Source organism: Pundamilia nyererei, unplaced genomic scaffold, assembly GCF_000239375.1.
Source record: "Pundamilia nyererei isolate P.nyererei 1_Seehausen unplaced genomic scaffold, PunNye1.0 scaffold00267, whole genome shotgun sequence".
NCBI classification, from domain to species: domain Eukaryota; kingdom Metazoa; phylum Chordata; class Actinopteri; order Cichliformes; family Cichlidae; genus Pundamilia; species Pundamilia nyererei.
The window spans coordinates 29709-42498 of record NW_005187668.1 but is presented as its reverse complement, the minus strand read 5'-3'; the positions used below and the strand labels follow the sequence as shown (position 1 = coordinate 42498).

At 41.8% G+C, this 12790-nt stretch overlaps 2 protein-coding genes across 3 annotated transcripts in view; both read right to left on the bottom strand.

Annotated features, from left to right (window-relative positions):
• LOC102192559 (1-phosphatidylinositol 4,5-bisphosphate phosphodiesterase gamma-1-like) overlaps window positions 1-5063 on the bottom strand; it is a 40013-nt gene extending 34950 nt beyond the window's left edge. For both annotated transcript variants that reach the window (XM_005750272.1, XM_005750273.1), the window contains exon 1: window positions 3815-5063. In XM_005750272.1, the coding sequence (XP_005750329.1) occupies window positions 3815-4085 (271 nt within the window). In that variant the 5' untranslated portion in view covers window positions 4086-5063. The remainder of the gene's footprint in view (window positions 1-3814) is intronic.
• A 2578-nt stretch (window positions 5064-7641) lies between these two features.
• The window catches only part of naprt (nicotinate phosphoribosyltransferase), a 9922-nt gene continuing 4773 nt past the window's right edge, over window positions 7642-12790 (bottom strand). Inside the window, exons 5-13 of the mRNA XM_005750274.1 lie at window positions 12580-12695; window positions 11549-11745; window positions 10347-10487; window positions 10125-10209; window positions 9930-10010; window positions 9736-9838; window positions 9388-9545; window positions 8978-9085; window positions 7642-8845 (exon numbers count right to left, since the gene is read on the bottom strand). Of these exons, the coding sequence (XP_005750331.1) occupies window positions 8759-8845; window positions 8978-9085; window positions 9388-9545; window positions 9736-9838; window positions 9930-10010; window positions 10125-10209; window positions 10347-10487; window positions 11549-11745; window positions 12580-12695 (1076 nt within the window). The 3' untranslated portion in view covers window positions 7642-8758. The remainder of the gene's footprint in view (window positions 8846-8977; window positions 9086-9387; window positions 9546-9735; window positions 9839-9929; window positions 10011-10124; window positions 10210-10346; window positions 10488-11548; window positions 11746-12579; window positions 12696-12790) is intronic.

Here is a 12790-nt window from a genome sequence, read left to right as displayed (position 1 = left end):
AAAAAAATCATGGCTTGGATCAAAATACAACACCTGACACCTATTTTAAACCTCAGTTTTCTTGGTTGTCAGGGTGATGCGTCGCCTCTGAAGAGTTGCTGGAGTTAAAATAACACATGGCGGACAGAAGGAAACTCTAGCATGCCAGTTGTGAATACCATAAGTTTTCTCAGTACTAACAGAATCTGTAACAAATCCACCCCCGGGCAACAAAATCCAGGACGCAGACAATAGCGTCCACACCCCAGACAGGACGAATCAACAGCCCAACAACAGCCGCCTGCTTTAAGTTTACCACTGCCACTTGACTCCACTCCAATAGGCTGTCTCAGTCGTCTAAGCCCACAACCTGCCAGTCAGTCAGTCAGGAGGTTGGGCAGCCGGCAGAAAAGCTAAAGCTGGCCAAAGATCCACGCCGCAGCAGCATGTGTGCTGAGAGTGACAGGCAGGCTGACTTGGAGGAAACAGAGGTCACAGGGTCATGATCTGTCTGTCGTCTGAGGGCCCTGACACTCCGACACTGTGGGGAACAGCCTGCCACAGCAAAATGTCATTTTACAGCAACGCTTAGAACGAAAACCCCAGAAACCTGTTTTTTCAAAGGATCAGTTAACTATATATTGTTTTTGCTTCAAGCTTAAGCAGCATCCAGATCTCAGAGCTTTTTGCATCACCAGCAAAACAATGCCTTTTTCCTGAGCTTTCAACCACATCAGGTCTGGTTTTCATCCAGTGACTACAGAGGGAATCTCATAGCTCAAAACCCCCGAAAAAGGAAGGCTACTGAGCCATGAGTTCCATGAGAAATCAAACTTTAAAGCTCTAAAACACTCTTAAAATTGTTAAATACAAAACCTTTATAAGGAATCTGAATTAGAGCGTAAAACTGGACAAATTTAGTTTTAAATCAGAAGAAACTTGATTAAACAGTTTTCTAAGCCTTCAAAGTCAGCTTTTCCTACATTTACTTTGAAGTTGGTTTTATTTTAGGCTGTCAAAGTTTCTTTGCCCACAAGCGCACTGTGGAGAAAGAAAGTGCTGTACACACAAACACACACGGTGTGCATAAATATTTGTGTCATTTGGTTTGTAAAACCTCACTTTCTTTATCCATAGTGCACTTATGGACAAAGAAACTGAGACAGAAAAGCAACAAAATGTGTAATTTTTGTACATTTGCACTGTCTCAGTATAAGGCCTCACTGGGCACTTGACTGTACTTTTATCCTTTATCCTGCTGCCATAACAGATAAAAATTAACAGTAAACTGCATCTTAATGGGTCACAGCTGGTATGCTGTATTTTAAAAAATGGATGGATGGATGGATTTAAAAGATGTAACCGCTTGAAGGTGGTGTTTTCAAGAAGTGGATTTCACACTGTTTAGGACATTAAAGCAGAGTGTGGTTTAGGACAGGTCTCTATTGACAATGGCACCTGCAAAAATCCTCAGCTTGAGGCTTTAAAAAGCTTTGCAGCCCAGTGACCAACGTCAAGGTGTCCATATCCATCTTTTACATACAGTCTATAGTTGGTAATCACCTCTTAAAAGCGTGAACACAGAGCTGAGGAAGCAGACTGTGGTGTCCTGTTTCTTTGCTTGTCAGCATATTTCACTGACACCTAATCGTTGGCTGATACTTCAACATCTTCTGATACAGAATCTGTGCATGTGATTTGTGGAAAACAGCGCCATCATATCCTGTATGAATGTGTTATTCTCAATAGTTAAAAGATTTCTGAGCACAAATATTTAAAATCAATCAAACCTCTGCTATAGAGAAATACACCCAATTATTGTTATTTTGCATTTTTTATAAAGCTTCTTCATAACTATGTAATCACTGTATGTATCTGGATATTTGTTTGTTGTATATATTCTTTTTTAATAATAGACATAGATTCTCTTTTTTTTTCAATAAAGAGAATTCTCTGTATGCCTGCAACCCTTATTTACAGCAGTGTTGCCAACTATATATCTCTATATCAACTATTTTCTCTAGATTTACCCACTTTTTATAGCCCTACAGCAGCCCCACCTCCCAAAAAAGAAAAAAAAATACACAGTACCACATCACATCACGCAATTGCCTTGCTTTCAGAACAAGGTATTCTCTTTGTACGGATCAGCAGTGAGCACTCAGACAGAGGCTGTACTGTGTGAGGTGTGTAAAAAATGTTAAGAAGTTCTATGGGATCTATTGTTCTCCTTCATTTAACTCATAAATATAGCGTAAACACAGCCATTAACATTCATTTGTGTGAATACAAAACTTTGTCACATCTGCAGATTTATCTTTGAGGCTTGATGAGTCTGTGAACATGGGTGTGATGGTTCAAGACAGAAGGCCTTTCTGTGCTGCTGCCTCAACTTCAGGTCATCAAACACATGATCCACTGCCCCTGCTGTTGAGCTCTCATTATTTAATAGCAGGATACAGAAATCTTGCATAAGTGCAGCAAGTTAGGGAGCATATGAGCATACACATAAATACACATAATAACTCTTTAACATTTTTATACAGACTACAGTTTGTAATGGGATGATTGTAACTAAAGAAAGGAAACAGGGGTCAGGACATAATTCTGATAATGTGAATTATATATTGATGGCTAATTAGTCAAGTGCTCATGTTGCCTATGCTAGTTAGCCATGTTAAGCAGATTAACGCCTGGAGAAAACTGTATTGATCACTGCCTTTCATTTCAGCTTTTAATGTAACTGACGTGGGAAAATCTGCTGTCTAGTGTTGGCACTGCATCTATGTGAGACTGTTTCTAACCACTTTTATATGACGCATAATATTTATTTTGAAGATTTTTCAGGTAAAGACTGAACTGGAACATCAGAATATTGGATTTTCTTTAATAACCTTGTCTTGATGAAGTGATGGTGGGGTTTTTTTTTTCTAAAAATTCTCATTTACTGCCTTAAAAAAAAGCCAGGTATCAACCTAAACCAGACAGAAAACAGCGAGCAGAGGAGAGAATCAAGCACAATGGTACCAAAACAGCAGTAGAGACTTTCACAATGAGCTGAAAGAGTCCACATAAATAACATCATACTCAGATTTCTAATAATGCGTTACATGCATGGTCAGCAGCTCTGACCATGTGTCAAACTCCAGTCCTCGAAACTTTGAAATGTGTCCCTGCTGCACAAACCTGAATAAAATTAGGTCATTGGAAAGACTTGACTGCATGCCGAGGTGGCAACCCCTAACCCTTGTGCAAGTAAGTTTAAATAAATTTAAGTTTCAACTTCTAAAAGTACTTTTATTGCACCATGTACCATGAATCAAATGGCTGAATTGCCACCTCAGCATGCAGTCAAGTTCCATAGAGTTCTGATAATGACCTACTAATTTTCTCCATGTGTTGCAGCACGGACACATGGAAACGTTTCAGGACTGCGGCCTTCGAGGACTGGAGTTCGACACCTGTGATGTAGAGCAAACCTATACGTTTATGGGATTGGTTCTTCAGGTTGTTTTATATGGAGCGCTGCTGTCTGAATCTGTGGTCTTGTTTCAGAACAGCTCCAAGATGGAAAGGCTCAACCAGGTTGACTCTTTGGTTGACTCAAACACACTTCTGCGTGTTATAAATGTGAGACAGATGTTTCCATGGTTTAAACATGCTTGTGTTTTGCGGGCTGGTTTAAACTTGGCAGACACAAACATTGGATTAGCCTTAAAAGCCTTAAAAGCACAATTGTTTCACTGCTGCTAGTTTAGAAGAACTGTTTGACTTTTCAACATGAATTACTGACTTTAAACATTTCACAGAAATCAATCCCCAATTTTATACTTACTCTCTCCTTCTATTTTGTCTGGGTTTCTGCTCCACACTATCTGCCTCGTGTCCTGCCTTATCTGGAACGTTCTCCTCTCAGGGCGCTGAGACTTTTTCTGATAGAAGATGGTCATCACTGTGCCCATTTCCAGGCTGTGGAGGATGCGGGCACCTGCCTCAGACCAGTCCAGCATCCTGGAGACCATGACTGAACCAGCAGCCCCTGCAACACTACTGGGGGCCTCCTCAGCACAGCCATTGAGGCAGCCACTGAATCTGGCTGCACACATCTTCACTGCATCGCTAAAAGTAAACCTTGCTGGATTACTAATCTGTTGTGATTTCTCGAATAGGATGCTTATCCTTCAGTCACCAGCTGCAAGCAACAAGGACAGGGGTATTCAACATGTTCAAGCCCACTGGGGTCAGGAGGAAATCTGGTTATGAACTGTGTCAGTTGGGGCAGCCAGAGTGAATAAAACTATTCCCCAATAAAACACAAGCTAAAAGGCATCAGTCAGCAGCTGCACAGCTCAAACACCGACCCGTCTGAGATGTGAACTATCCTCTGGTACTCTGGAGGGGGGAGTGTATTCCTGTCTTATCCTTTCCAGATGCTTCTGGCAGCACACCAGTGAAATCCACTCGGGGTGAGTTCTCATCACCGCCAGACAGCGTGATGATCCGGCTTAAAATCCTGCTTGGACGCCTCGCTGCTCTCGCTGGGCCGGTAAACAAGATGTGGATCCCCTCACCGCTGACTGACGAGAATCAAGTCGGGGCTGGTGACAAAGACGCTGGGTTATGCAATAACGAGCCGGGCAAATACCCGGAGTGGCGGCGGAGAGGAGGACGGGCAGCGGCGGCCGCTATGTGGCGGCTTCACGGAGACGAAGAGACGCGCGGATGGGAAAGCACGGAGCAGCCGCGACGAGACTCGGGAGCGCTCCCATCTGCCGAAGCATTCTGCTCCCTTCTCCCTCTCTGTTCCTCCTCTCCCTGCTCACAGGATCCACTCACCCGTGGTAGAAAACCCCTTGAGACGGGTGCAAGACTGTGCGATTAATTTCACCAGGTCCTCCCTGCTGCTCCTTCCCCAGGATGTCGCTCTCTGTCTCTGGATCTGTGCGTATCCTCAGCTTCAACGCCAGAGGTCTTGAGAGGAAATTAGTGCCAGCAGACCGGAAAAGCTTGATCCGACTTTTTTTGTTGTTGCCTGCTGTACAGTATCTGAGGGAAGATGAGGGGGGTGTGGAGTAGAGGGAGAGTCGCAGGGACAGCCAGAGAGGGAGAGAAGCCAGAGAACAGAGCGCCCCCTGCCGGCCTCTACAAGATCTGCAGGTGAAAGCGTTTTCTGCAGCGAATGCGCAGTGGACTCAGCGGGTATCTGGGCATGTCAGGAGGTTAAGTGCGGTTCAAATTACAAAGGTCACTGATGTGTCACCCAGTAACAGTAAATCAAAGGTTTTACGCGACTGGTGAGCTCGCTAGAGGTTGTTCTTTTTGTTTATTTTGTTTTGTTTTTATGTCGTAGCTGAAATTTAGATTTCCAGGACATTATACATATAATTGTTTTAAACTAACTGTTAATAAGGGGAGCATGTTTGGGAGCATTTTGATGGATTATCTGACCAACATGTTTGTAGTGTACAACAGACCATTCAGCAAGTTTGTGCTTTAATTCTGGGGGGTGAAATTGTAGTGGCTTATCAGTCCATTACCTAGCACTAATTAGCCAATATGTCTGCATCTTGCGCTTATTTTATGGATGCACTTTGCAAATTGCGTGTGCTATTTAATATGCCCCCCTTCTTTCCAAATATAGTAATTTATGTCCTTGAAATAAAAAGAATACTGGTTAGAGTCAGAATCTGAGTCTAAAACCAGTTTGTCATTTCCAGCTAGTATATACAGTATTTCTTAACCGCTTCCACTCCCTCCTCTGGGGTATCCCTAAAATGTCACCCTGAACTCTGTTCAAAATGCTGCTCTGTGGTTTCTTAATGTACCTATTAGAACTAATTTTAGGATTGTATTGATCACTTTTTTTTCCGCGTCACTGTAGCAATCGGAATTGTCTTCTGAAGTCCAAGGAAATTGCCCAGATTGATTGTGCCAAGTGAACCTTTTGCTATACTGGTCCACTTGATTGTCATAATTAATTAGAATTTTGTCAGGATTTTTTTTTATTACTTCTGCAAAAAGCACATAATTGGTTCCCATTTCTTTACACAATACAAAAAACCAAATTGACAAATTGCTAAAGAAAAGACTGTTTGACAGGCATTGAGTTGTATCTTTGCACAAACAAGGTGGGTTTGAATTGGCCTTCAGCCAGTGGTGTTGGGGAACTTGTCAAAATTGATGGCATTAAGAACACAAAAATAGAAAGTTTTTTTTTTATCATGACAATGATCCCAAAACAGTGTTTTATCCATGACACTATCAATCATGGACTGGCCTCAGCAGAGACCAGACCTCAACATTATTGAAGCAGTGTGGGATCATCTTGGCAGAGAACAGAACAAAAGGCAGCCAACATCCAAAAGAAGAGCTTGAATGTCTTGCAAGAATCCTGGAGAACTATTCCTGAAAACTACTTATAGAGTAAAGGTGGTCATGCCTTACAGACTTTCAAACTATAGAACAGCACAAACTGTTTTTTCCTTATATACTACATTTCCATATATTTGGACATTCCAATAAATCACCTATTTCCCATTTTTCCAGCAAAATATAAAGAGATTAGGGATGGCTTAAAAGTAGTGTCGTGGAATTTTGGATAGAGGATTTGTGCCTTGTGATCCCCATAACTAAAGGAATAACTCGCCCACTACTGACCATTATTTATGTAGTGAAATAGACTAAAGTTCAGTAATGTGCATTAGCAGGACTCCCTGAGGCTGTAAAAGAGTGTGGACTGATCCACCGCTGAGACAGTCAAGGATGATATCACTGCCTCTCTGTTTTTAATCAGCTCCATATGTCCACTGGGTGTATCTCCAGTTCCACTACCACTGGTCAGCAGGCAGCCAATCAGAATTCAAGGGAACTCTTCTCACATGTCCTGCAGCAGCAAGGAAAAGAGGCTTGGGGGGTGGGATGTAGAGAATTGTTGCCAACAGTTTTCAGATTGAAGCAGAGTAAAGAGGAATGGTGAGCATTCAGTTAATCGCCTAAAGGTTAAATTTTACATCTAAACTAAGAGCAGTACCATTACACTCTGTCTCCATCTTCACTCTGCTGCTTCTTTTCAAACTTAAAATGAATCCTGCAAAGAAACCATAAACTGCAAAAAGCAAAAAAGCATGTTGAAATGAACTTAAAGTTGTTATCATGGCACATTTAATACTGTTTTAGTGGCATGCGTTTGGTTTGTAGGTAAATGAGAAGAACACTTGGAAACAGCTGCAGTCTTTGATTTTCAGTTTCTTTACCATCACTGGACAGAAACACAGATACTGTCAGAACAGCTGAAAGAAATAAGCTACACGTGAGTCCAAGGACTTATACACAGCTTTAGAACTTTCTTTTTCTGTGTGGATTTAACACAAGCAGCCATTTATCTTTTACCGAGTCCTTCCATTGGATTTGAGAGACTTTAGTTGTGAATAGGTTTTTATTACTGGGCTTGTTTATTACTAACATAAAGAATATTATTTTATGTTTACAACTTTTTGTTACATTTCTATGTTTAACTTGAGCATACCTTTTCAAAACAAATGTGAACATTTGATAAAAACCTAATTGTTGTGTCATTTTATTTTCATATTAACAGCCCAGAAAGAAACACATTAGGTAAAACTGCTCCATAAATCAAGCACTCAATGACAATCAATACACTTGTTGGTTAAAAAAGTGCTATAATTTGCAGTAATACAGCAGGAAAGTTCAGAGATGTAAATACAACTGAAGTGGTGATTTCTTGCTCACAAAAAGCAGCCTTTGTTATTGAAGATGAGATTTTATTATTAAATACAAGTTATCAGTAAGAATTTTAAAGACCCCCACACTCAAGGTGATTATATGAAGATAATTTACTTTTTTTTGCATGGCAGGATTTCTGGAATTTTACAATTAAATATGAAAAGTGTGTGTTTTACATATTACATATGAATCATTTTACATTAATATCATGTAGACAAAGGAAACGTAATCTATAATCTGGTGATTTCCTCTCAATTTAAGTGAAAAGACGACAGTGTGATGAACCTAAAGTAACCTGAAATTTCAATATTCCTCAGTGCCTTCATCCTGTGTAGTCTCACCTACATAAAAATGTTGATTACTGTGATTATGGATAAGAAACCACAAATACTTTAGGGTCAAACTTCCTTAGCTTCTATACTGTCAAACAAAATCATAATCTTTGACAGGAACTAAAATATCAACCTGTAATTGCTTCCACTTTTTCAAAAGCATGATCAAAGGGTCTGAGGTTACATATTTATTTAAAAAAATTCCACTAACCTGAGTCTTAGTCCCAAGTTTAGAATATTATTAATATGAAAAAATAATTAATGCACGGGCAGTTTTCTATTTTTTTTCTAGTTTCCAACCACGTCTTTCTTCAGCACCTTAACATGAACTTAATGATATTAATCTACAACAAGGCAGCAAAGTCTGGTTCAGAGAACATGATTATTTCTGCACTGGTATGTCTTCATTTCACAGTGCGGCTCCTGTTTTTAGATTTGTTGGATGTTTATTGTCGAAAGTTTCCAAATGTAGAAAACATAACTATGAGGATATGTCTGAAAGAGTGTCTAACCCTGATGATCATTGCACTAAACACCTTTATTTTAATCCTTCTTTAAAAACATTCGTTACATCTGAATAACACAGGCGACACAACAGCTGTTATTCCAGTATTTGGAGTGTCCCCACTGTAAGGGTTCATTCAGACGATGCTCTATAAATATAAGAACTTCTGTGAGGCAATTTAGGAAACACTTGATTCGCTTTAGTTGGCTAAAAGAAAGTTGGTGTTGTTGCTGCTTCCTTTTTGGATCTCTTTGACCATGTTGTGGAGTTTCTGGGAGAGGGCCACCTAGTGGAAGAGAAAGCCACAGGCATAGGTAAAGAAATCTTTCACAATCTGTGAGAGTTAATTTCTGCATCTTAGTGAAGGACTAAGTTGGTCTGTACTCTTGCATTCAGTACAGCTTGTACTGAGACTTACTGTGTAGGAATCCGGCTTCTGCAGTCTCTTGTGCCGAGGGTGCAGAGTCTGGAGGGAGCGCTGGACCTTTGCTCTAGTTTCTGCAGTGCTGCACAAAGGCTGTGTGACCTAGAAAATGTTGGAGACACTCATAAAGGCAAAGCTCCCACACACTATAGTGGCTTGTTTGGTACTGTTTAGTACATGAAGTGTGATTTTTTTTAATAGTTTTTAAAGAAAGTACTTTTCTTTGCTGTTATATTACATACGTTTGGTATTCTTTGTAAACTTATTAGTCACTGATTAAAAATCTAAATGGAAAATCTTTAAGATACAAAGATTAAAAAAAAAAAAAGTATGTCTTCAGTGTGATTATCCCACAATTCTTCATAAGCTGTCTGCTAATGTTTGAGAGAGCGGCCCATCCTCACCTGTCCTTTACTAAACACTTCCTGACGCAGACAGGTGACCCGAGCTGGAGTGACTGAGAGGGCGGTGTGGTTGCATCCCAGGGGGTAACAGCTCAGTGGGAGTCCCGCCTCTGGAGGAGACTCCACCGCCAGACATACCACGTCTAGAAATGGATGACCTGCAGAGGAGAAAGGACAGAAACCAATTATAGATTTACAGGAACATATTCATTTCTGCCTAAAGGGACGATCATACTGCCATTCACGGACCCGTCTCTGATCATTTATAACAAGTAATTTGTGGCGTTCCTGTTGTTGTGCCACACAGAGAAAGAAGCTCAGCTGCAGCAGGTAGTACTCAATTCTCACCTTCAGGATCTATTAGCCGGTAGACAGCTTTCCTCCCAGGAACAGTGCTCTTTTCTGGGTCCTCACTGACCTTCATCCTGGGTCTTCCTCTCACCTCCACCAGCTAATGAACAGAGGAACAAACAAAACCATACAGGTGTTAAACATGGCAGGAGAGGAGAGAGGCTAGTAAGTGTGAATTCTCATTAAATCACCTTATATACACAGCCAAGGGAAGGTTGTTTTGTGCAAGTCACCAGATGTGTTCCAACACCAACTACACTGATCGCGTTCTCCTAAGACAATGACACATCAAGCTGACATGGAAAGGTCTTGCAGGGAGTCACTTTTACAAGTCACAAAATTTGACTGACTCCTAATGAATTACCCTGTATGGCCACTCAATTTACCTTACTGTTGACTTCAGCCAAGCTCTCTTCTGAGATGTTATTAGTCCCAACGATGATCAGGGAATCAAAAGCAGGAATGGAGAATCTGCAGAGATGAAATGAACAATAAGAGAGGAATCAAAAAGCAGTGACACAAAATTAGACGTGAGCCACAGATCTCTGGAGGAGTCAGAACAGATCTCACTGTAAGTTTAAAGACAGACGGGAGGACACCTTACTCACTGCTCGCTGCAGAGTCTGAAGACACGGTGCACATCAAGGGACTGCTTGCAAAGGTCCCCGCTGTCAAGACGAACCCCCACCGGCCTGTAGCCCAGCTCACACAGTACCAGTGCCACAGCACAGAAGTTCAAGATGCCGCTGCTGAAATTATATTTACACACAGAATAGATGAGATCATTGAACTGCTTTGTGTTTAGCTTTGTTTAATGGAAACAAAGCTAGGGAATGGAGAAAAGACAAGGCTTAAAAGAGAAGGGCCAGTCAGTGATATCAATTCCTTCGTCCTCCAGGAGCTGACTGCATACTCTCATCACATGAAACTGATACCTAATGTAAGTCAGGGTGCCACTGCCTAGCCTGTACAAGTCTGTGTCCTTCCATGGATATGCCTCCCCTGACCATCAATGACCCACCACCAATCCAGTCATGTTTAATGATTTTACATAACATTCCCCACAGCTTCTCCAGACACATCAGTCACATGTGCTCAGGGTGAACCTGCTCTTAAACTGAAAATCACAGGGCACCAGTGGTGGACCTGTCAGTTCTAATATTGTATGGAAAATGCTAATTGTGCTCCAAGGTCATCAGGCACTCTTGTGAAGTCTGTTTGTGATTGTTAGCTCAGAGACATTCACACCAGTGGCCTGTTGAAGGTCATTTCATAGGACTATGGCATCACTCATCCTGTTCCTTATTGCGCAAAAGAGCAGATACAGGTCCTGCTGGTGGGTTAAAGACCTTTTCCTGCACAGTCCAGCTCTCCAGGAGCAACCGCCTGTCTCCTGGAATCTCTTCCATGCACTTCAAACTTTGCTGGAAGACCCAGCCTACCTTGTGATAGACTGATGTGGAGTTGGATTACCTCTACAACATCAATTTGTAGGGTCCAGGTATCACCTCATGCTAAAAGTAGTGACTCTGACTGTAGCCAAATGCAAAACCAATGAATAAATCAGTCAGAAAAGATGAGGGGAAAATGTCAGTGGCCTCCACCTTTGTTTTGGGGCTTGTCTCATTATTTTAACTCTAATCCCAGAAGTTTCAGTGACTAGATGCTTTATTCTGATTAAAAAGTGTTCCTTTAGTTTTTAGAGCTTCTTAGTTTTCTGGCTTTCATTAGCCAAACTGCCAATTTGTCAGCTTTATCTCATATATGCAGTGTAAACTTTAACTTTAACTTAATGTAAGGCAGGAGTTACCAGCCAACGCTGTAGCTGTCAATCACTGGGAGGAAGTTCTGAGGATACGCGATGGCATAAGACAAGAAAGCAGCCAGCTCTCCCTCATGGATCTTCCCTGGCTCTGCTCCCAGAAGATCACACACACGACTCAGCCAGCCTTTTGTTAAAGAAATGATATCGACTGGATTATGCTCCCCGTTCACCGCCGAAAGTGTCTGTAAAGAGACAAACAAGACGTTTAAGAGTTTGTTAAATGCAATAGAGCATTTCAGTTACCAAATTACAACATAAGGAGAGCCTAACGTGTGTCTCTCCTGTGAAACCAGCCCTCAGGAGACTGATACCCTCTCTACTTTTGAAATTAGGGTTCAAATGGGAGCTGAATCTTTTGAACCATCCCGTAGTTTTGGTGGTGATAACTCAGGTGGCTGGGGACTGTGGTGTTTATATGCCACTGGTGCACGTCGTTCATTTTCATTTGTCAACTCTCTCTGGTAGTTTCTGTTTTTTGGACGGACCGAATCCCGGGCCCAGGGGCCCAATGTCAGGGGGTGCCCCACCCCCTAGAAGGGGCCCGACCGAGTCCCGGGCGCCAGGCCTTGTCAAGCAGCCACTGGGAGTGAGCCAGTACATACCTGAGCGCCCAGTCCCAGGGCATCAGGCACCGGCAGGGAGTGTGGTAAGGGGGGGGGGGTCCTCCTCACTGTCGCGGAGTGGTCTGATTCTTGCATTCTCTTTAATATTACATCACCTTTACCTTACATAAACTCCCAGACCAGCTTTTTTGGTAGACCTTGCTAGTGTAGTAATGTTTTAATTCGCTTAATTGCATTGCTGCCATAATTGCATTGCTGCCATGTGATTGGCTCATAGGATATTTGCATTAATGAGTCGTGGAACATGTCACAGCTGATCTTTACAAACCCTGCCGAGTGTAAAATGGAAGTCATGTTCTGGTTTGCCAGTGTAAACACATAAGATGTGTAGCTCAATTATCTGAATGGTATGGTTCCATTCAGATGACGTAAAGACAGAGTGCACATACTCACTTGCGGCCACACTTCCTCCAGGGAGGTAAAAGAAGTTACGTACGAGTGTGCCATGGTCCCTGCAACTGGGATTCCAAACAGGAAAGCAGCCTGAACATTACTGGTAAGATCAAACCCTGAAAGATGGAATAAAATCTCTGTGTGTATGCAGAACAGAAGAAAATCATTTCCACATTATTTCATGCATTATTTCAACATAAAACATGCTGGT